The following is a 21948-nucleotide window of genomic DNA, read 5'->3' as shown; positions in this document are numbered from 1 at the left end:
TCCAGGGCTGGATTTTTAATGGCATTTAGGCATCTGGTGGGAAAATCACACCAGGTGCCTTTCTGCATCGTTAGCTTTAACACAAACTACTGAAAAGAATGCACTGTAGACAGGACAGTTTCCACCCAGCCCCAGGGAGCAGCGCTATCGGAGCCTCATTGTGAAGTGGACCTGTTCTGCCTCTAATTTCTAATAATAATATTTAACTCTTGTTTAGACTTTTCACCCATGGCTCTCAGATGTACCTTACAAAGGGAAGGCAAGCATCATCCAAATTTTACAGATGGAGAAATTCAGGCACAAAGAAGTGAAGTGACTTGCCCAAGGAGCCTCCTCATTCATTGCTGGTTTGTGTCATTGTTCTCATTCTTTGACTGCAGTTTGTGAATAACTCATGGAAGATACTATGTTCTTACAGGACTGATTAGATGGTGCCTCCCCAAGCCCATTGCCTCATAGAACAAAGCTCTGGAAGCTAGGTAAGCAGAGGGCAGTTAAGGCACAAGCACAGGGACTTAAAGAATGTTTTATTTTGTGGGAGAATGAAAATTTTCAGAAAAAGGAAAAATATTTTTTCCATCAACGCTGATACCAGTTTCACAGGATTGGCCTCATGGTGACGAAGTCAAAGTTGTAGAATTCTGGCAGACCCTGATGCTTGGTCCCATTGAATTGTTTCCAGCTGAAAACAGGAAGCCCATCCTCTACAGGTGGGCCACTGACAGCATAGGCTGCAAACACTGAAGCCATATGGAAATCTGCCACCTGTGAAGGACAGGGCAGGATTTTATAGCTAGAGGATACGTTGTTCTATTGCATTTGAAGAGTTTAAACACTATGGAGAGGGAGGGCATTGCTCAGGTTGGTCCAAGCGGGTATATGCAGGAGTAAGGGAAAGAAACTGAGTAGAGGAAAACTTATGCTAGTTCAAGCAACATCCCCCCAAACAGAAAGGTTTATTAAACCAAGCATTGCCCACACCTTAAGACACCAAGGACCCAAGTGGCTTATGGCCCCAATGATGTAAAGGTAGCCCCCTGGGGAATACCCCCAGCATAAGGGTCTCCCCAGCTGGTGGGGAGGGGACATGGCCAAAACAGTGCTGTGCTCCAGCTGTTCTTGGCTACTGCAACAGCCACTTGGGAGATTTATTGAGAAAATACAGGGAGGTATAAAGCCACTTTAGCCACCTTCCCATTCACATTTCTGCACCCAGTGTAACTGCCAGAACGAGGCCCCTGGGTCCCTGCTGACCCCTCCTATCTGACACAAGTCAGGCAAGCCAGGGAAGAGCGGAAATCCTCAGAACTGGGTCTGCCAAAAATTTCTGATGCTGCCTATCCTTGCAGCCTCACACACAATCCCTGAAACAGGCTAGCCCTGACAGGGTAAAACACCTTAGACCTTGCCAGTGTTTTAAGGGTTATTATTAATTTGCCTAGCATTTGTACTAGGAACAAAGCTGCCATAAATTCTGTCTGTAAAAATCATTCCTTTTTATTGAATCATGGGTTAAAACTAAAAGTTACTTGACCTTTGCCAACTTTGTGCTGAGAATAATTATACAGGTTAAGTCTAGAGCAAAATGACTCACTGAAGAGTAAGGCATTAGCAAACACAGAGGTCACTGGAGGTCAGGAGGAAGAAACATTCCTGCATGGTCCCCGTTAATGAGAGCAGACAGCTGCGTGGCAAATTCCCATTCCCTCTGTGCCACCCTGAAAATAAGATAACTTTGAGGGCCTTTGAGTCACTAGTACACTCCTGAGCCCTACTTACTGCCAGGCTTTAATAGAATTTGGGTATTAACCCTTAGACCCCTAAGGGTAAGCAGTCTCACCCCAGCATTCTGCACCTGGATACGCAGGACAAGTATGTACCCACGTACCTTGGGTCCAGCATCCATCCATCCATCCCACAAAATGTACAGCTCAACTCCGAATGCCATCTGGTTCCAGCCCTCTTGCTCCCTGTGTTTAAGTGAGACTGACCTCACCCCAGCTAGTCGTGACCCTGGCTCTCCCAGTGCCACCTTGAGGAGAAGGACCAGAATGCAGCTGCAGGGAGGAGATGGGGCCAAGCAAGACTCACGGCAGGCAGAAGCCCTATCCTGTGTGGCCCAGGTGCTTCCCCTCCACCCCACAGCACTCCCTTGTGGCCTCAGGAAACCCTGGCAATTAGCTAATCCTTTGGAAAGCAGCTAATTCCCAGATGGTGCAGAGGATCAGCGATCCTAGAAATCACATAACACTGTACAGAGCGGTCAGTTAGGCTGGCAGGGCCCTGGCTAAGTAGGCAAATACAGCAGCCAGTCGCCCCTAACCCTGCCCTACAGATGCTTTTCTTTAATCGCTGGTAAGAAGTGTTGGCCAGGATAGTGTTTTATTCCTGACTCTCCCACACTGTCGCAGTTTGGGGGACAGAAGGGGCAGACAGGGAACCTCCTTCTGCAGAGTACAAAGACTTGGTTGGCAGGTCCAGAGCAGGCGCCCTACTTTCACTCAGACAGTATGTAAGGCAGGCCATGGGCTTTAGGGGTCTTTACCTTTGAGTCATAGCAGCCTGCTGGCACTGGGAGAGAAGGGTTCAGGTCTTCGCGGCAGCAGATAGTGTTGCACGGATTGTGCCTGGCATAGGGCTCCTTCAGATAGTCTGGGAAATAAATGGGGAAGAGAAAAGAAATAAAGCCAGTCTACTCACACGACCATCCCCAGCAGGGGCTAAGGGCTCCTCCTATACAGTCCCAAATGGAATACTCTGCAAGCTGATGCAACACTACCTGGGAGGTTGTAATGAGAGAAAGTCAACTCGTACAAGAGAATGGGGGAGGGATCAGGAGAGAGAAGGTAGTGAGCAGCTCTGGCCTTAATATTTTAGTCTAGAACAGAAGAAAAAAGATTACAAAAACAAGAAACTAAAAATGAAGATGGCAAGGAGCAAGGTCTATCAATGCCCCCTGCAATAGTAGGAAATTGGGGAGTGGGGGACAACTATGCCCGTCTGATTGCAGTAGTGTATTGCTACTCAGTGAATCAAAGAAAGGCAGTCCCCAGGCCCTTTCCCTCAGATTACTGCCAGTTCACCATGGGGGAAAGCCCTTCCAAACTTCACATGTGGCAAACAAATGTTATATGCAAAAGAGAATACAAATAAAGCAGCTATGGTCATCTGTACCTAGAGATGGTGTTTATTCAGACCACTTTTTTCCCATTAATCCCAGTAAGGCGGATCCTGACAGCACCAAGACAGAGGATTGTGCATTGAAGGACATTCCTTCTGAGAGGGGAAAGTTAAAGGAGTCTTTTAAAATGATTTTATGCTAAATCCTCTATATTAGTTTTATAGACACATTGCCTAGTACTTAAGGCTTTGCAAGACCCTTTCCTTGCTCCAGCTGTGCTCAAGAACAGTTCTCCCCAGAGAGCCCTAACAAGTCTCCTAATTCTGTTGGTGTTTCAGATGTTCTCTGGAACGGTTAGCTAGAATAGACCTCAATGGCATGTGCACTCAGAAATGAAAACCTCCCTTGTTCCTGCATGGGGTTTAAAAAACAAAAAGATTTTCAAGTCTTATTTCAGACATCGATTGTAAGCGCCTCAGGGCAGGGACTGTCTCTTTGTCCTGTGTTTGTACAGCGCTGAGCACAATGTGGTCCTGAGCCATGACTGGGGCTGCTAGGCAACAACATAATACAAAAAATAAATAAGTAATAAAAAAATCAGATCAATGGAAAACAAATGAGCTTCTTACTGTTATATCTCATTATATACTTCATGGTCTCCAAGTCAGTCACTTTCCCCTGGTCCCGTCGGAAGATTTTTGCTCTGGGGGCCAGTTCATAAGAAAACTCCAAGCCATATTTCTCAACGTACTTTGCATACCCACTGAGGTTGTAGATTGTTTCATGGAAAGGGATGTTGTATGAAGGCCAGTATCCTGCAAGGGAGATAACCCATTCTGTTGTTTAATTATTTAAACAAACTATGCACTCATTTAAAAAAATGTTTAATTGCTGTGTTGCCTTAACAGTGCCAGCTAGGGAACAGGATCTAGACCCAGTCTGACAGCAGCAGAACATATCAGTCGCCATTGGAAGCAGATGAGTTAATTCATAAGTAATTCCACTGGAGAGACGGTGCTAACAGAGTCTCAGGCCTCCGGTTTCCACTTTGAAGGCTTATTCCACAAAGCAAGTTTGAGCCAGTTCCAAGTTAGACTTACAGGAGTATCTTGTGGTGCTTTGAAGGGAGGTCTGAGAGGTTCAGGTCTAGATAGTGCCCACAGGAAGAGCTGACCACCTGTGCGCCCTCATGATTTGATGAAGCAGAGGATGCAGCAATAGTGCTCATCCACAGTAACACATGCCTCCTGCAAGCACATCTGGAAGCCACTGAGCTTCTTTCTTGAAAGAAAAAATGATTCCTAAAATGAAAAGCACATCAACCTCACACACCAAATATATGCATCAAAGCAGCTTGCTGAAAAGTTGAGAAATGTGCCAAAGCACCAAACAAATGCAGAAGTGAGGAAAAAATTGTGTGCCAAGGCACTGAACAAACAGGCACCCAAGACATCAGGGATACAATTAAGGCCCTGAAACAACAAGCAGAAAGAGAGGTCACAGCAAAACAAACCATGAAACCAAAGAGGCCAGCAGCCTTCAACTCAAGTAACCCAGAAAGGAGCCACAGTGAAGTAAGCTTATGCTCAAATAAATTTGTTAGTCTCCAAGGTGCCACAAGTACTCCTTTTCTTTTTGCAAATACAGACTAACACGGCTGCTACTCTGAAACAGAACTAACTGTTATTATAGACCTGATCGGAAAGCAGATCAACACAAAAGAATCCCCAGAGAAACAGGCGACAGGCTAGTGAGAGCCAGAGTGGAGAAGGCTGGAAGGTTGTGGTAGCTGATGGCACATATTGACCAATAAGGGAGAGAAAGAGAATCTTGTGCTTGCCACCGCCATCACTGCCTCAGCAAGCCCAAAGACTTCGAACTAGGAGAGTTTTGTCCTATCTCACATAAGACAACGGTCAAGACAATCCTGTCATGAAAGTACCTGTAAAGAATACTGTATCCAACTGAAATTACAGGGAGATTATTCGGAAGGCAGAATGCAATTGTTTATAGTACAAATAAGTTAGGAAGCTCCTAAGTTTGCAAAAAATACAAAAATGACATGGGATCATTCAGGACCATAAATAGGACCTGGCTCTGAAGTGAAATCCTAGAAGAATTAAAATGTGATCCTTTTCTGCCAATTAAAAATGTACAGTAATGTAGTCTTTTCCCCCGTGGGGGAATGAGGTGGTAATGGGATGGCATATATTGAAACATGGCACCTAGAGCTACACAGCCATCTTCATCCCCAGCCTAGGGCATTGGTTTGCTACTGACAAAGGGAGATTGCCACCTACTGAGTCTCAACACCAGGGTTTTGCTAGGTCTCCCACCTCAATACCGACTGATGTAACACCCCTTGTTCTGAGGAGTTGGAGTGGGGGAATCTGATTGGTTGATGCTCAAATAATAAGTTGGGGCTCATTAGGCAACTGTTACAAAAATACAAACCAAGCGTTTAGACATATAAAGTTTTGAACTAGTAGCCAATACGTGGGAGCCATGCACTTCTCTGAGTAGGTGGCTTGCAGTCTTATGTCTCAATACATACGTGGCACAGAAGTGGGTGTCCTGTATAACTGCACAGCCTGCATTGTCTGACATGACACACAACCTAGTTGAAGGGAACATCCAGTGTCACATGTTTCTCTGAACAGTAAAAGAGAGGTCCTCCATAGATTAATGCACTTGAGCCATCCTCCAAAGAAGTAGCTGGCAAGGTGTGGGCAGGACAGCTTTCAGGAACATTCATTTCCAAACAGAAGGGGGTTAATTATTATTTAGCAATAAGTTCTACAGTTGTACTGTCTCAAAGGAAGGCAAAGAATGCAGATGCCTCCCTACCCCCACCTGGAAAGCAATATATTTAAAAACTACAGCAAAGTAACCCACGTTAAGTTCTCCTCAAGTAAAGCCTCTCCCTCACCGTTCCCTGCTTCTGCAAGGCTGTAAATCCCACCTACATAGTGCAGTGCCCTCATGTAACAACTCCTGGGTGAGTTTCTGCTCCAGATAGAGGCATGCCGTTGCTGCAGGTTAGGCCATGCAGAGTGCACAATGAGCAGTACGTAAAGCTGGGAGTATGGGGGGCGGCTGGCCCATGCATACAGCAGGGACTCTCCTGGGTCTCTAGGAGGAACTTTCTTTTTTACTCTTCCTGATTGTGAAGCAGCAAGGGACTGTACTGAGTGCTGTGTGGGGAATCAAGGACTGTCTTGTGGTTAATGCACAAGACTTAAGAGTCCAGAAATCTTGACTCTATTCCTGGCTCTAATATAGGCATGTTTTCTGACTGTAGGCAAACAACCTCTTGGGACTCTGTTTTCCCATCTATAAAATGGGGATAATACTTGCCAACCTCGCACAGGGGCTGGAAGGCTTAATTCATTACTATTTGCAAAGTGCTGTGAGATCTTTGGACGGAAGGGGCTATGTAGATGCAAAGTAAGAGGTTCACAATCTCGGTGTCTTACCTGACTCACCTCTGCTCCAGAGGCCAAAGACAGATGCAGTGGCCAGCAAGTCTTCTGCATTTAAGGCTGGCTAAGAAATTGCATCCTTTTCTCTCAGATATGGACCTCGCCTCAACAATCCATGTCTTTGTCACCTTAAGGTCTCCATTGCTGCTACCTGCTGTACCTAGGGCTCCCCATGAAGGCCACCTAGACGCTTAAGCCAGTACAAATGCAGGTGCCTGACTTTTCAGTAGAACAGGGAGGTTAGAGCATATTGCTCCTGCTCTGAGCTCTGCACTGGCTGCCAGTTCACTTACAACTAAAACTCAAGGTGCTTGTCTCTATCTGGATCCTGGCTTTCAGAGACCTCCTCTCCACCTTTACTCTGCAGCATCACCTGTGTTTTGCGGGAGCACATCGGCTGCCTGTCTCATACGTGAAGCTCAAAGGAGACAAAGATATATCCTTGGTTGCAGTGGAGAAACACACTTAGAAATGTTACCTAAGCCCAAGCCTGGACAACTTTAATGAACACTGCAAGATTCTCCTCTTTGCTCCAGCTTTCCCTTAAAGTAAGTCTTGAGTCCCTTGTCATTCAGCTCACTTGCTCCGCAAGAATGCTTTAAGGGCTATTATTTTGATGCTGCAGCGTATATATTCTTCTCTTGACACCATCTTTAGTTGCTGAGACTCTTCTTTCCAGAACTTTTGCTTGTGCAATCTTTGTGATTTCGTCACTGCTTTGGGCAACTGCAGCACTTTTATTTCTTCCACTTTCCCAGCAGTCTTGGCTTGTTTACACTTTTCCTGTAATGTTCTTGTTTCATTGCATGTCCAGCTTTCCCTTGTTTGCTTACACCTTCCAATAACTTCCTCCACTGTATTTTGTCACTTCCTTGAATATTTCCCATCCAGTCTGTAGTGAGATTTCTTCATCAAACACAAATTAATGAAACACCTTTCAAGCATCAACTTGTACACCTCCCTCACATAGCTAGCCTTATCAAGATCAAATTTGGCTCCAGTTACACCCCTCTGTTTCTTGGACTTTAACTTAATATTAATTTTTCCCATTCGTCATTCATGATCACTGCCACAGCCTCTATAGCTAACATCCAAAAGTGCCCTTCTATGCTTTTCACTAATAATAATGTGGTCAATCTGTTTTTTAGTTTGACTGTCTGCTGAACTGCACATAATCTTGTGCATATCTTCATGAAGAAACCAAGCTCCACCAATAATCAGATTGTGTATCTCACAGCAAGTTCATTTGCCATCCTGATACCATGTTGTCCCAACTTCATTCATTTGCTTACCATATCCGCTACCAACCTTTGCATTCATATTTCCCATTATAAAAATCATATCATGATCAGGAATCTCATCTACAATGCTATCCACCTGTTGTTACAATCCACCCTTCTCTTCCACTTCTGCTACTTCTGGTGGTCCATAACAACGGGTCACAGTCATGCACAGTTTACTGCAGGCAGTAGTAAACCTTGCTATGACAATCTGCTCAGACACTGGTTTCCAGCAGTTATTTGAAGTAACTATTCTCTTGTCCATTGCTATAGCAACCCCATCCCTATGCTTCGCTTGTCCACCTGAGTGTCCTGAGTAAAAGAAAGTATAATGTCCAATTGTGAACTCTCCTGTACTCAGCCAATGTGTCTTCTGTTTGGCAGCAAAGGTAATGTGTAACTTCCTTAACTCCCCCACTACTAGCTCAGTCTGGCCTGACACAAACAGTTCTAACATTCCGCTTGCAATATGTGTAATATGTTTAGCTGTTAATCAAAATCCATGACCATTTCCATTTGTTAGGCCATATAAATCAGTCTGGCTTGCTGTATTGTTTCTATAACAAATCAATTTCAGATGTAATGGCTTGTTAGCACATTCTACCCTATCCAGCTCATGGGAACGCGATGTCATAGCCTGCTGGCCTGCTAGGAACAGGCACGATCAGCAGTTCCACCTTACTTGCCCTTCAAGGCTAACAAGCTTGGACTGCTTGGATTTGAAATCAGTTTTCCTTCTCCTAGACAGACTTGCCTAAAGAGGTGAAACAAGCCCTATCTGCCCTGGTTTGAAATCAGAGTTCCCATCTATATACAAAAAGGTTAAATTGTACAGAAACACAATCAAGTCAACAATGCAAGTGGTAAGAAATGCTACCAGTGAACCAACAACAAATATCGAAGAGTTCCTGGAAGTATGGAAGGAGCATTTTGACAAAGAGCTGAACTGTGTAATTTTTCCAGATGCAAGCATTCTAGACATGCCAGATGAACAGGGCAGAATGGATATAAGCACTGAACCACCATCTGAAAAAGAAACAGAAAGAGCAATGAAGCAGTTAAAAAATGGGAAAGCTGTAGGAATGGATAATATAACAGCTGAGCTGCTAAAAGCTGGTGGAATAAGTGCTATCAAAGCATTAGAAAAATATATAAGGTCTGGGAGCAAGAGAAAGTACCTGATGACTGGGTAAAGGCAATAGTTGTACCAATCCTGAAGAAAGGAGATCCTGCCAATTTGAATGATTGAAGAGGTAAAAGCTTATTATCAGTACTGGAAAAATCATGATGAAAGTAATTGTCAACTGATTATGGCCAGTTTTAGAAGTAGCAGTAGGCAAGGGACAGTGCAGCTTCATACCAGGCCAAAGTTGAACTGATCTGACACACACTCCAACATCTGATGGAAAAAAAGCGAGAATGGGGATTAAAGATGTTTGCTCTTTTCGTCGACTTCATGAAGAAATTTGATTTGGTTTGGAGAAAAGCATTATGGAAAGTAGTAAAATCATATGCAGTTCCAGACAGAATAACTGCAATTATAAAAGTTATGTACAAAGATTCCTGTGGTGCCGTAAGAACTGGTGGAAAATTAAGCAACTGGTTCAAGTCAAAGTTTGGTGTAAGACAAGGGGGCATGGAATCACCATCACTTTTCATCATGTTCTTAAATTGGACATTAAAAATGGTATATGAGTTGGAGGGCGTGACGCTGGGTGATCTAACGTTAAGCTCTTTGGCTCATACAAACGACACTGTACAACTAACAGACATGTTTGAATTGATGATGACGCTCTTCACTACCTTGGAAAATTGGTGTAGTCGACTTGGACTTACAATAAATGCCAAGATGATGAAGTGGTTGCATCTTGGAAAAGGGACAATATATAAAGTGTTGAAATGCAGCAGTGGTGAAGTCATAGAACAAGTAAAACCTTACACGTACCTAGGAAGATTGATCAGAACCAACAGTTCCACCAAGGATGAGGTTAAAAGGACATGTGCTTTAGCTACAACAGCTACACAGAAGTTGATGAAATTATGGACTGACAAAAACATTGTCTGGCATCAAAATGAAAATGAATCAAACCAATGTACCAGCAGTATTATTCTGTGGTCTGGAAGCAGCTGCGTTAAATGAAACAGACATCAGAAAGCAGCTGGAGATAACAGAGATGAGAGTTCTTTGGAAGATGGAAGTGTACACACTGTGGAATGACATTATGACAACTGACGAAGTTAGAAGGAGCAGGATGTGAAGTGACGGTATAGGACTGGCTGAAATCAAAAAGATTATAATAATTACAACACCTTAGAAGGCAAACAGGATGCAGAGGAAAATAATGCAAACACAACCACGGTCAGTCAGACCTGAAGGCTGACCACCAACTACATGGCAGGAGATTGTATGCAGGGACTTGACCAGGCTGGGCTTAATGGAGGGACAAGCCACAGACAGGAATGAGTGCCGGTGCTGTAGTGCTCCTCATGCTTTGGGATGAGAAGAAGAAGTGTATGTATTTCAGACTTTGGGGAAATGGTTGATTTGTACTGTGCTTGATCCAACATATGCAAAACATGTCCAGAAACTTGGGAAATGGCCATGTTATCAAAGCACGTAATGTAAAATGTTATTTTTTTCTAACATTTAACACACACAAAGATTTTCCCAAAGCAGTAAGTTGTTTAAGCCTCACAATTCATTTCATTTTCCACTCCTGCATATTCTCTTCTCTAAAGCCTCCAATCCTTTAAAACTTAGCCATACACAACAGCTAAAAAACTTCTTTTAAAAAATTACATGCTTTTAGTTTTCCCAGGTGCTTCTGAATTGCACCTTTTGGCTCTGCCTTTACCCTTCCCTAAAATCTTCTATATGTGGTACAAGAAACATTCAAATACAGAGTTGATCTTTCTGGTTTTTGCCAAAATTTCAGTTTGTGGGTTGTTTTTGTAAATGCCCCAGCCGTGACTTGTTCCTCTTCCTGCTCTGATTTCCTTTAACTCTTTAGTCCTCACTGCACATTTTCTATCTTCCTCTCTCACACCTGCTGGGTGGCCACTCATGGACCACCAGCTTGGAAGACACCAGGACTTCCCCAATGACTTCTGATGTTACCCCCATCACTTTTCAGGCCCTTAATTGACCAGAGCCATTGCTAGCCCTGACAACCTGAGGGAAGGAGCCAACTGGCAGCACCGGACCCACCGTCTCTCAGTTGCTCTTTCTGGTGGGCAGGAAGATAGCCACTGAGATCAGCTGCCTGAAGTTGCTGAACAGAGGGATTCCGGGTTCTGCTCATCTGGAGACAAGGGACAGACCGTGAGTCTATTTGCTTGGCTCTCAGGCAAACGTTTAGGCCTTAAAAAGGAGCTCCTGGCTTAGGGCAGAACATTCTATACAAACTATGGGGAGGAGTGACTGCAGATCCTGGGGTGAGGGGTAGGTCAGGGCCAAATACAGCCTGACTATAGACAGGCTCTAGGAAGTAGCTATAGCTGGGGGACGAGGCCAGCAGCTTCCCTGACTGTAGCCCAAATGCATAAGTCAGGAAGACTTAGGGTTTGGAAACACATAGAATAGCTTAAACCACACCCAGCCAGCAGACGACCTGAATCAGACTTCCCCATGTTCTCTTGAACTGAACACATGGTGCAAGTGAATGGCCAGGCCAGGGGGCCTGGAGACAGAAGCATAGTCAGAGAACACACCTTAATCTGGTCCAGAGACAGAGGGACTTGACTAGGAAAAACACAGATCATCAACAAAATGGGTTAGAAGGATAATACTAGGCAGGAAACTGGCCTCACAAATGAGGACTTGGCAGAAGCAGGCAAAAATGACCGTGCCAAGCACAAGACCAAAATGAAACTGCACAACAGCAGTTCCAGCTCAGTCTAAGAAAGGCTTGGCCCAATCACGCAGGGCAGATGGTCTGGTCCCAGTCACTGATGCATCCTCTGCCATCACCAGCTGGCACTGCACTCAGGTATCTGTCACAATCCCAGAGCAATGGGAAGGAGGAACCACCTCTCTAAAGACCTCTCTCCTGCTACCCCACTTGAGATCAGCTATTAGGCTCCTTCATTTCTAGCCCCTCGGAAGAGCCACCAGAGTAGCGATGCTAAGCCCACCCACTCAGCAGCAGGAACAACCAACTGCCATATAAGTAGCCATGTTTCAGATCCTCAGTGAGAATCTGGGAGAAGCATGTGTCCACAATGGCCAACATCAGATTCTCTAGGTTTGCAGGTAGTGAAGTGTGCCATGAGCTCCCCCAGTCAGAGGGGATTAATGAGGCCTCAATTTGTTAGTCTGTCCCCAATTAAGCCATTTCAAAAAGTGAGAAACAGAAGGAGAAAAACCACTTATTTCTGCATCTTCAGCAGATTAGAGGTACACAAAACATAAAGCGGATGAAGAAAATTTATAGATTATTCATGATAAGCACCCCCCCCCAAAAGCGTTATTTATATTGCGATAGCACCAAAAATCTTCTAGACGCTTCCACGGAATTAGAGAGGGCAGAAAGCCAAAACAAACCCACCACAGTTATGACTGATGCATCTTCCTGAATGTTAGTGTATGTGGGTCAATTCTGAAACTCATCACATCTTCTGCTGTGCAACTGCACAATAGAACAGTGGAAACAAAACAATGAAGTCTGTGGACAGAGCTCAGACACAAGTGCCTGGAAAATGCTTGTGAATGTGCCCTGATTGCTGATGCTGGCTGCTAGCATGATTTCTTACAATGCCTTTGGGTTATATTTTCAGTCAACCTGTCACTAGCTTTGCTGTGGGCTTAAGACATCTTCTGGAGAGCAAATATTTGCTAGATAACATAGCCCCATGAAAGCTCAGCTCAGAGACTGAGTCTATCGGAGTCCTTTTTTTTCTTTTAAACCCATTTCCCTCTGGGGTGACAATCACAAAAAGGTTCAAGTGACTCTCAATGTCAAAATAATTCAGCACTAATTAAAAATGCTTCTTCCTGCCTCTGAGAAAAAATAAAGGCACTCCAGTATAGAGGAAAACCATGCAGGAGAAAGCCAAGTCAGCGAAAGAAGAACAAGTCACCAATTCTTACCTTCAGCACATCCAAAAAAGATGTTCATGGTGGCCATTTGCATTCAGATGCAGCAGGTGGGAGCCAGTTTCATATGGAACACCAAGGTGCACACAAGAAATTACTGCCATTGGATCTCGGTGACATTTACACAAAAAGCTTCCCAACTTGGAGTCCCAGAAGTAAAATAACACTCCCATCAGCTTGCACAAATGGTTGAATTTTCCTAACCCTAAAGCTATCAAAGCAGTGATTACCTTTACGGAGAACACTTGTCTGATCAGAATACTCCACGAGTGTTGGGATCTGCTCAACGATATAGAGTGCTCCGTCCTCCAGGCTTCCTTCCAGCTTAACCTTCTTCATATCCAGGACCATGTACTGATTGTTATAGGTTCCTAGGGGGCAAGTAGGAGGAGGTTAGATCTTTCACTACTGCCTGGAGAAGCTGGGTGGGGAAAAAAAGTAGGGAGTGCTTTCTTTATTCAGAAGTTCATATAAACTTACTTACCGGAGTTGCATCTTAAAAAAGTTTGTGCCCAGGTTTTGCCACTGTCTGCCATCATGTTGGCAATACGGACTCTCTGCCAGGCAAAGAGAGATTCGGGCACCACTTGTTTAAGTAAAGTTTGGTTAAACACACTGTTTGTGGTCTGCAACATTACCAAGCCACTGCCAAGTAAGTAAAAGTCATCCAGAGACATCAAAAAACCTTAAACAAAACAGAAGAGTTCCTGTTATCTTTGTGGGCTCTTAACATGGAATAGACTCCAGCTCTGCCTCACAGTCCTATGCTTTAACCAAAAGATGTTCCTTTCTCAAACAAAAAAGGCATATAACTTGTATCAGGCATATGTGCTACAATAGAGCCAGAGCGACTTTGAAGGCTCAAGCCATTATCCTCTCTCATAAATCAGGATTCCATGGCTTTTCTCAGATTGGAGTACACCTAGAAGAGAATTACTCTACAAATAATTGTTCTCTGAACATACAGCAGTAACAGGTTTCTGCAAGCACAAAACAGGCAGGGAACACTCATAGCTTGAAGTTCTGAGTAGTTAGTTCCAAAAAACAAAATGCAGCAACAAATAAAACCTATCCCAAGCACAGCTTTAGAATCATAGACTATCAGGGTTGGAAGGGACCTCAGGAGGTCATCTAGTCCAACCCCCTGCTCAAAGCAGGACCAATCCCCAACTAAATCATCCCAGCCAGGGCTTTGTCAAGCCTGACCTTAAAAACTTCTAAGGAAGGAGATTCCACCACCTCGCTAGGTAACGCATTCCAGTGTTCCACCACCCTCCTAGTGAAAAAGTTTTTCCTAATATCCAACCTAAACCTCCCCCACTGCAATTTGAGACCATTACTCCTTGTTCTGTCATCTGCTACCACTGAGGACAGTCTAGATCCATCCTCTTGGGAACCCCCTTTCAGGTAGTTGAAAGCAGCTATCAAATCCCCCCCTTATTTTTCTCTTCCGCAGACTAAACAATCCCAGTTCCCTCAGCCTCTCCTTGTAAGTCATGTGTTCCTGTCCCCTAATCATTTTTGTTGCCCTCCCCTGGACGCTTTCCAATTTTTCCACATCCTTCTTGTAGTGTGGGGCCCAAAACTGGACACAGTACTCCAGATGAGGCCTCACCAATGTTGAATAGAGGGGAACGATCACGTCCCTCGATCTGCTGGCAATGCCCCTACTTATACATCCCAAAATGCCATTGGCCTTCTTGGCAACAAGGGCACACTGTTGACTTATATCCAGCTTCTCGTCCATGGTAACCCCTAGGTCCTTTTCTGCAGAACTGCTGCCGAGCCATTCGGTCCCTAGTCCACAGCGGTGCATGGGATTCTTCCGTCCTAAGTGCAGGACTCTGCACTTGTCCTTATTGAACCTCTCAGATTTCTTTTGGCCCAATCCTCTAATTTGTCTAGGGCCCTCTGTATCCTATCCCTACCCTCCAGCATATCTACCTCTCCTCCCAGTATAGTGTCATCTGCAAACTTGCTGAGGGTGCAATCCACACCATCCTCCAGATCATTTATGAAGATATTGAACAAAACCGGCCCCAGGACCGACCCTTGGGGCACTCCACTTGATACCGGCTGCCAGCTAGACATGGAGCCATTGATCACTACCCGTTGAGCCCGACAATCTAGCCAACTTTCTATCCACCTTATAGTCCATTCATCCAGCCCATACTTCTTTAACTTGCTGGCAAGAATACTGTGGGAGACCGTGTCAAAAACTTTGCTAAAGTCAAGGAACAACACGTCCACTGCTTTCCCCTCATCCACAGAGCCAGTTATCTCGTCATAGAAGGCAATTAGATTAGTCAGGCATGACTTGCCCTTGGTGAATCCATGCTGACTGTTCCTGATCACTTTCCTCTCCTCTAAGTGCTACAGAATTGATTCCTTGAGGACCTGCTCCATGTTTTTTCCAGGGACTGAGGTGAGGCTGACTGGCCTGTAGTTCCCAGGATCCTCCTCCTTCCCTTTTTTAAAGATGGGCACTACATTAGCCTTTTTCCAGTCGTCCGGGACATCCCCCAATCGCCATGAGTTTTCAAAGATAATGGCCAATGGCTCTGCAATCACATCCGCCAACTCCTTTAGCACTCTCCTTTAGTTTTCTATCATCAGATATGGGAGAAGAGCTAGAGATGCCAAGAAGGTCAGAAGACTCTTCTCTATTGCTAGTCTATTTTACACACTCGGATACTCCAGTGATGAGTGGCAGTACAAAATGCTTAGGACTTGTCTGTAGTTGTAGTTAACACCTTGAGTTATTTGGGAGCAAACCTGTGTGTGGACGCTCATTCGGAATAAAAGTAGATTTTACCAATTTAAATTATATTGGAATAGGCCATTCTTACTCTGAAATAAGTGTCCACACACAGGCTTGCACCAAAATAACTCAAGCTGTTAATTACAAACCAGTTTAGTTATATTGGTTTCAATTTCCATGTAGACAAGCCTTAGATATCCATATACAGGCCCTGTAATGGAGTAATAGCCCCTACCATGTGACTGCAAAGGCCAATTCCTGTTCCTCCTTGAAGATATAGTGGTCTGATGGACCTGACTCAAACAAGCCATCTTTTAGAATACCATGTCTTTCAAGGATCTTAAGAGTAGACATTTCCAGGAGATTGTGTGTGGTTGTTTGTAGTGTGTGGTCTAGCTGGCTGGGTCCCCCCTCCCGGGCAGGTCACATCTTCTGTTGTTTGTGATTTTTTTCTTAATTTATACAATAAATTGTTATTTAAAAGTGGAATTTTTAATTACAAAAACATCAAAATCCAGGTAAGCTAGAAAGGATTATTTCTTCCTGGGTTTTCATATTCACTGATTTTTATCCTCAATTCTTTTTCAATAAAATATCACCTGTCATCCTTTCCCAGCCTAATAACATACGTGCAAATATGCCAGTGTGGCCTGGAATATATCAATATTCGGAGAAAGGAAAAAGTTAAATGCATGCTACAAGTTCAACAAGGGGAAAAATCCCTCAGAAATAAGCACAAGTGGAAACTAGAGATATCAGCAGATGGCTGGAGTTCCATTCATTCATCTTTGTCTTTTGTGCTATGTTTAAGGATGCATGAGAGCTTGATGTAACTGAAATTGCCTTTTTTTGGTCAATTGTTGCCTCTCTGTACAATTCATCTAACCTATCTGTAAACCAGTCTCCCATCGTTATCAGCATCTCTCAAACAAACTTCTCAAATGAACCCTGTCACTCCTGTATCAAAGCCAACACAAGCAATCTGACTACATCTTCTGGATCAGAGCCATTTACCTTATCTCCAAACAATGTAGGAAACTGAAGTTTCCAGGACCTGGAGCCTCATTCATCATGGCACTATTAACTGCTGAGTAAAGTGGGCCCTACACTTAACTTGATGGCATTTCTCGGTTTGTCTGCATGTAACGCAATAACTTTTGACCACTGCATCCATAAATTCCAAAATTACAGGAATGTTCTAGACATCACTTAGAATACAAAAGTGAGGCAGTGACCTTTAAAAAAAAGCCTGTAACAGGGCAGCAGAGTCACTCTGGATACAGGGGTGAGGAAGAGATCTCAAGGTTAGGGAAAGGGTAAGAATTGGGTATGAGTTAGTGGCCCCCTCACTCTATTCCAGCCAGACTCTTCACCCCAACTCCAGCCTGCCCCCCAACCGGCACGCTTGTTCCCACTTCAGCCAGAACCCTCCACCCCCAGCAGGGCCACTCACATCCCTGCTCCTTCCAGGCCCCTCACCCTTCATGTTCCAGGCAGAACCTATTGGTTTTGGTGATGTGACTAATGCTTCTCTGCTCCATGTCCTGGCAGAAGCCTGACCAGGAAGCGTCCAGGATTATTGTCGGTAGACAGGTGTAGTTGGAGGTGGCTCTCAATTAGTTTGCTTAAATGGAAGGTTAGATATCAATAAGTAACTCGCTCAATCCACAGGGTCCAGAGATGGCTACTCGACAGCTGGCTAATGTATTGTGTTCTTTAGTTTGGAGGTACATTTTCTTCTTCAAAAATGGCTATAATTATCTCTTTCAGGAGGGGGGCCCAAGTGATTCTGAGTGGGGATCCCATTAGTGGGAGTCTTTCCAAAGGAAGCAGGCATATTATGCAAGTCTTCTTCATCAAGAAAGCAATCTCTGTTTTGCTCCTTCACACTGAAGGCCTTCTCTGAATTCTTGAACAGAGCTGCACACAGCAAACACATTGGAGAGTCCATGATGAAGCCACTTCTTGCCTGGCTTTCTTTGCTCTTTTGCTAGACATGCTGGGAACCACACCCAATGGAACATCATAGTGCTAGGGCCAGGGCTGGCTCCAGCATTTTTGCCACCCCAAGAGGCAAAAAAAAAAACCCAAAAACTTGCCACCGAACGGGGAGGCAGAATCCTTCCCGCCGAACATGGAGGCGGAGTGATGGTGCGGCTGCCAAATTGCCGCTGGTGACTGAAGAAGAGTCATGTCCCCGCCGCCGAATTGCCACCAAGCGCGAAACGTGCTGTGACAGAGCGTCCACCGAATTCCCGCCGCCACTGCGGGCAAATTGCCGCCCCAGAGCGCGACGTCCTGCCGCCCCTTTACATTTGCCGCCCCAGGCACCTGCTTGGTTCGCTGGTGCCTGGAGCCGGCCCTGGCTAGGAGCATCAGGCTCTGGTTCCTGCCTGAGGCTTGGCTCCATGGTCCATGCAGCATGGCTTCCCACAGCAGCTGCAGAAATCAGGTCCTGACCTGTGCAATTTTGTATTTTATCTGCTGTATTTAGATTCATGTGGTATTCTCTATAGGGGTAACCCAGTGGCTAAAGCATCATTTATTTCAGCCTGGTTTTGAAATCTTAATTGGCTGAGCAAAGCCAGGCCTTACACTCAACTCAATGGCATTTCTCTTTGTGTCTGTTGTCACAATGCTCCTCTGTGTGCAGCATCACATGGGCAATGTCCAGGGGAGAGATGACCAATGCAGGCAGCAAGGTTAGGGTTAAGGTCGCTGAAGGGAGTGAGTGATAACTGTCTGAGTTACCTCTGTTGTCACAATGCTACTGCTCAGGCTCCTCTGCCTGCAGCACCAAATGGGCACCATCAAGGAGAACTTGTTGTTGATAGGAAACAGATAAACCAACAAAGAGACGAAGAGGAGCGGCTGAGACAAACTGACAATAAAATGTAGGTTTTGTGGCAGTATCCTGTAAAATTGCTGCAGTTTCAGAGATGGAGAGTGCATTGCTACCTCCCTCCACCCCTATTTGTCAGCTCGACCGACATAAGCAATGAAGTGTATGACCCTCTAGTTGTATCTATTAACTACAAAATAAAGGATGCTTAATCAAAAACATAATATGTGCTGTGACCCAATGTTAACTAACTAACAACCTATTTACCAGACTGCAAAAGATAGGGTGCTATAATAAAAAAACAGTATTTATTGCGACACAATGTGGAGGATCTGCTATCTGGGGCAACGTGACTCGTGTTGGGGTAACACAGTACACTGACTGGAGAGGAGGTATATTTTTTTTCTGGGAGGACATGTCACTTCTTACAGGGGATGTGAAGCAGCTTTGGAAAGTAGAAGAGCCAAGACTTTTCTGTCATGAGGTAGGCCAGATATAATTTAGAATTACTTTTTGTAAACTAATTATCAGGGATGGCTTGGAGGGATGGCTGTCTCTGTTTTATGCCTTTCATACCGTCTCTATCTGTGAAATGTCAATTAATACTTATATTTACACTAAGCTGATTTGCGTTTCCAATTACAGTAGATTCCGCTTATTGCTATTATCCAGCATTTGCTAATAAGTGGAAGTGAAGCAACAGCCAGAGAAGGAAGCGCTGGGACGTGCCTTCCATGGATGCAGCCCTGCAAACTTGTCTGGGGGCAGGGCAGCAGCAGGGAGGGGAGCTGCAGCCTGGATGCTGGGGCTTTCTGTGGGGAGTGGGAGCACTGGGGCCCACGGAGCTACATGGCACCTTTCCCTGCACTTTCCAGGGGTCAGAGCTCAGCATGTCCAAGCGCTTCCTTCTGTATGTGCAGTCCCCCAGAGAGCACAGAGAGGTACCGTGCAGGTCCGGGATCTGGGCTGCAGTCCCCCGGCCTGCAGCCCTTTATCTCCTGTGGTCCCTGTGTGCAGGCCAGTTTGCTGGGATATAGCCCCAGAAGGAAGTGGCTGGGACATGCGAAGCACTGGCCTCAGGCAGGTTTGCACATCCCAGTGCTTCCTTCCGGGGCTGCAGCCTTGCAAACATGCCTGCAGGTGGCCCTTTCTTCCAAAAAAAAAAGCTGTTAATAAGAAGCATGCTGTTGCTAATATCCAAATCCCATTAACACTGAAGTTAATGAGATGGGACTGGTTCCCAACAATATGTTGCCATTAACCAGAAGTTGCTAATAGCACGATTGCAACCAGGCAGAATATAGCGTATTTTATCAAGACAGTTTGCTGGCTGGCTCTGTCAGATCAAACTTCTCTTGGCTCAGGGGAAAAAGTGATAGCCTGGTGTGGGTCATGTACATGGAAAAGGCTGCAGTCTTCATTTGGAGCTGTGACATGGGACCTGTGGGTTCCACTGTAGACCCCAGAGGGCTAAATGACCGAAAGGTACAAGACTCCATCACATTACTGCAACTTACAGCAGAAGAATTTGGAAGTTTTCCTTATTGCAGGATGTCCCTAGACTGACACCAAGCTTGCGTCTCAGTTGTTGTCCATCATTTGGAAAAGTGCAAGAGTCTGTGAGCCATACTGTCAGCTAGTGCCAACTGATGAGGTCACTGGATCTGGCTCTCCTAATGGCATGTGATACTACACCATAATTCAGAGTCTGCTGAATTTCTCTCATGTAGACACATACCCTGGGTGCCAGGAACCTCACTGTGGCCATGACACCTAACTTTTGTAGCATGGTCTTTGCTGAAATTTGCAGGTAATGGCAAATTCTACCATATCATTGTATCAGAGTCTGTCCTGGCACAAGAAAGCTTTAAGATGAGCCACGTCTACATTTCTGGGCTATTCTGACTGTCTCTGGGGAACAAGTTGAGACTTTGGGTCTTCTAGAATGAACCCTAGTTATACCAGCACCTCAGTGGCTGATTCTTTGATATCTTCCAAGGTGAAGTGCTTGACAAGCCAATTGGTCAAATCAGGGAAGACTCAGATTTTTGTCTTGTGTGACGAGGCCACAAAGATTGCAAAGCATTTTGTAACACTTGGCACATATGCCAGCCCAAATGGCAACACTTTAAATTGGTAGTTCTGGTTCCATATCTGAAGCACAGAGAGTATGTCTGTACACATGTAAGCTCCATCTCCCTTTCTAAAGGGTGCAATGGTTCTCAACAGCATCTTTTCAGAGAGATCTCAGATCCAGGTTGGCCCTTAGCCTTCTGTCTGTTTAGGTACCTAGACAGTACCTTTCCTTCTCAACAGGTGACAGAGACTGAGTGGCATTCCTTGCCAGTGGGGATTGGAATTACTATAGAGACTTTCTTCCTAATACTGCTAGAGTGCACTACTGAAAGGAGATAATTTGGTGGAAATTTTCTAATCTGACTTCAGTAGCCTCTCAAAGATGAGAGCCCAAATCTCTAAGAGAAGGTGGTGCCTAAGGACCATTGCGGAGAGAGAGGATGCACAAGACAAGCAGTCCCTCAACCTCAATTTCATTCAAATGTCATTCAAAAAAACACTACCACCCTGGGGTTATTGCTGTTTGTAGGTAGAGACACTGAGGACCCTTCAGCTTCTGTTGCAAGGGAAACACACCAACTAACTGGAGTACTGAAATCCTCAGCTAAACAAATTGATGACCACAGTTCTATCAGAATTAGCCTCTGCCTGCATACCCATCTCAACTATTTTTTTAAAAAAATGATTTTAAGTTTTGAATTTCAGCTTCAAACGTGTGTGATGCAAACACAAACAGCTTTTCATTTTGCTTACTTTTTCAAGTCCTGAAGTTTAGAATAATTTCCGCCACCCATCCATCTGAACTCCCACCCATTTTTTTAAAACCAAGAGTCCACATTTTAACATTAACTACTGGCACTTTCTAACATTGCTCTAGGATGAGGAGAATGAGATGTGCTGCCAAGTCTGTCTGTGGCAGTTTATAAGTAGTTTTGGCTACATAACTAAAACATGAAGCATACATAAAGAACAAGAAAAAAAGACCATCCTCTGAAGGGAGAGTAAGTCTAAAGTTCACTGGTCAGGTAGAATCACCCTCCCCCAACACGTACCCCCACCTTCACAAATCAAAAAGGAGATTGAAAAATCAATTTGAGGACTGGCAACCAAATGTCAAAGATGATGTAAATTTGATACTCCCTAGTAATCCCATTAGTATCAGTCACACCACTAAAGTGAAGTGTTCAGAACTGTATTATCACCAGAGACACGCTAGCACTGTAGGGCTACTCTTGGGCAGGGTGGGGAAAAGATCAGCAACGCAGGCGAACATGTACCAAGCAAGCAGAAT

At 44.7% G+C, this 21948-nt stretch overlaps 1 protein-coding gene and 1 pseudogene across 1 annotated transcript in view; both read right to left on the bottom strand.

Annotated features, from left to right (window-relative positions):
- Positions 1 to 540: 540 nt before the first annotated feature.
- The window catches only part of PLBD1 (phospholipase B domain containing 1), a 53040-nt gene continuing 31632 nt past the window's right edge, over positions 541 to 21948 (bottom strand). Inside the window, 5 exon segments of the mRNA XM_074950416.1 lie at positions 541 to 765; positions 2546 to 2652; positions 3751 to 3936; positions 13209 to 13349; positions 13463 to 13663. Of these exon segments, the coding sequence (XP_074806517.1) occupies positions 598 to 765; positions 2546 to 2652; positions 3751 to 3936; positions 13209 to 13349; positions 13463 to 13663 (803 nt within the window). The 3' untranslated portion in view covers positions 541 to 597.
- On the bottom strand, positions 16518 to 17737 carry LOC141986170 (myosin regulatory light chain RLC-A-like; annotated as a pseudogene).

Source organism: Natator depressus, chromosome 1, assembly GCF_965152275.1.
Source record: "Natator depressus isolate rNatDep1 chromosome 1, rNatDep2.hap1, whole genome shotgun sequence".
Lineage (NCBI taxonomy): Eukaryota > Metazoa > Chordata > Testudines > Cheloniidae > Natator > Natator depressus.
The sequence above is the reverse complement of the archived record's forward strand: the minus strand, read 5'-3'. Positions and strand labels throughout refer to the sequence as shown.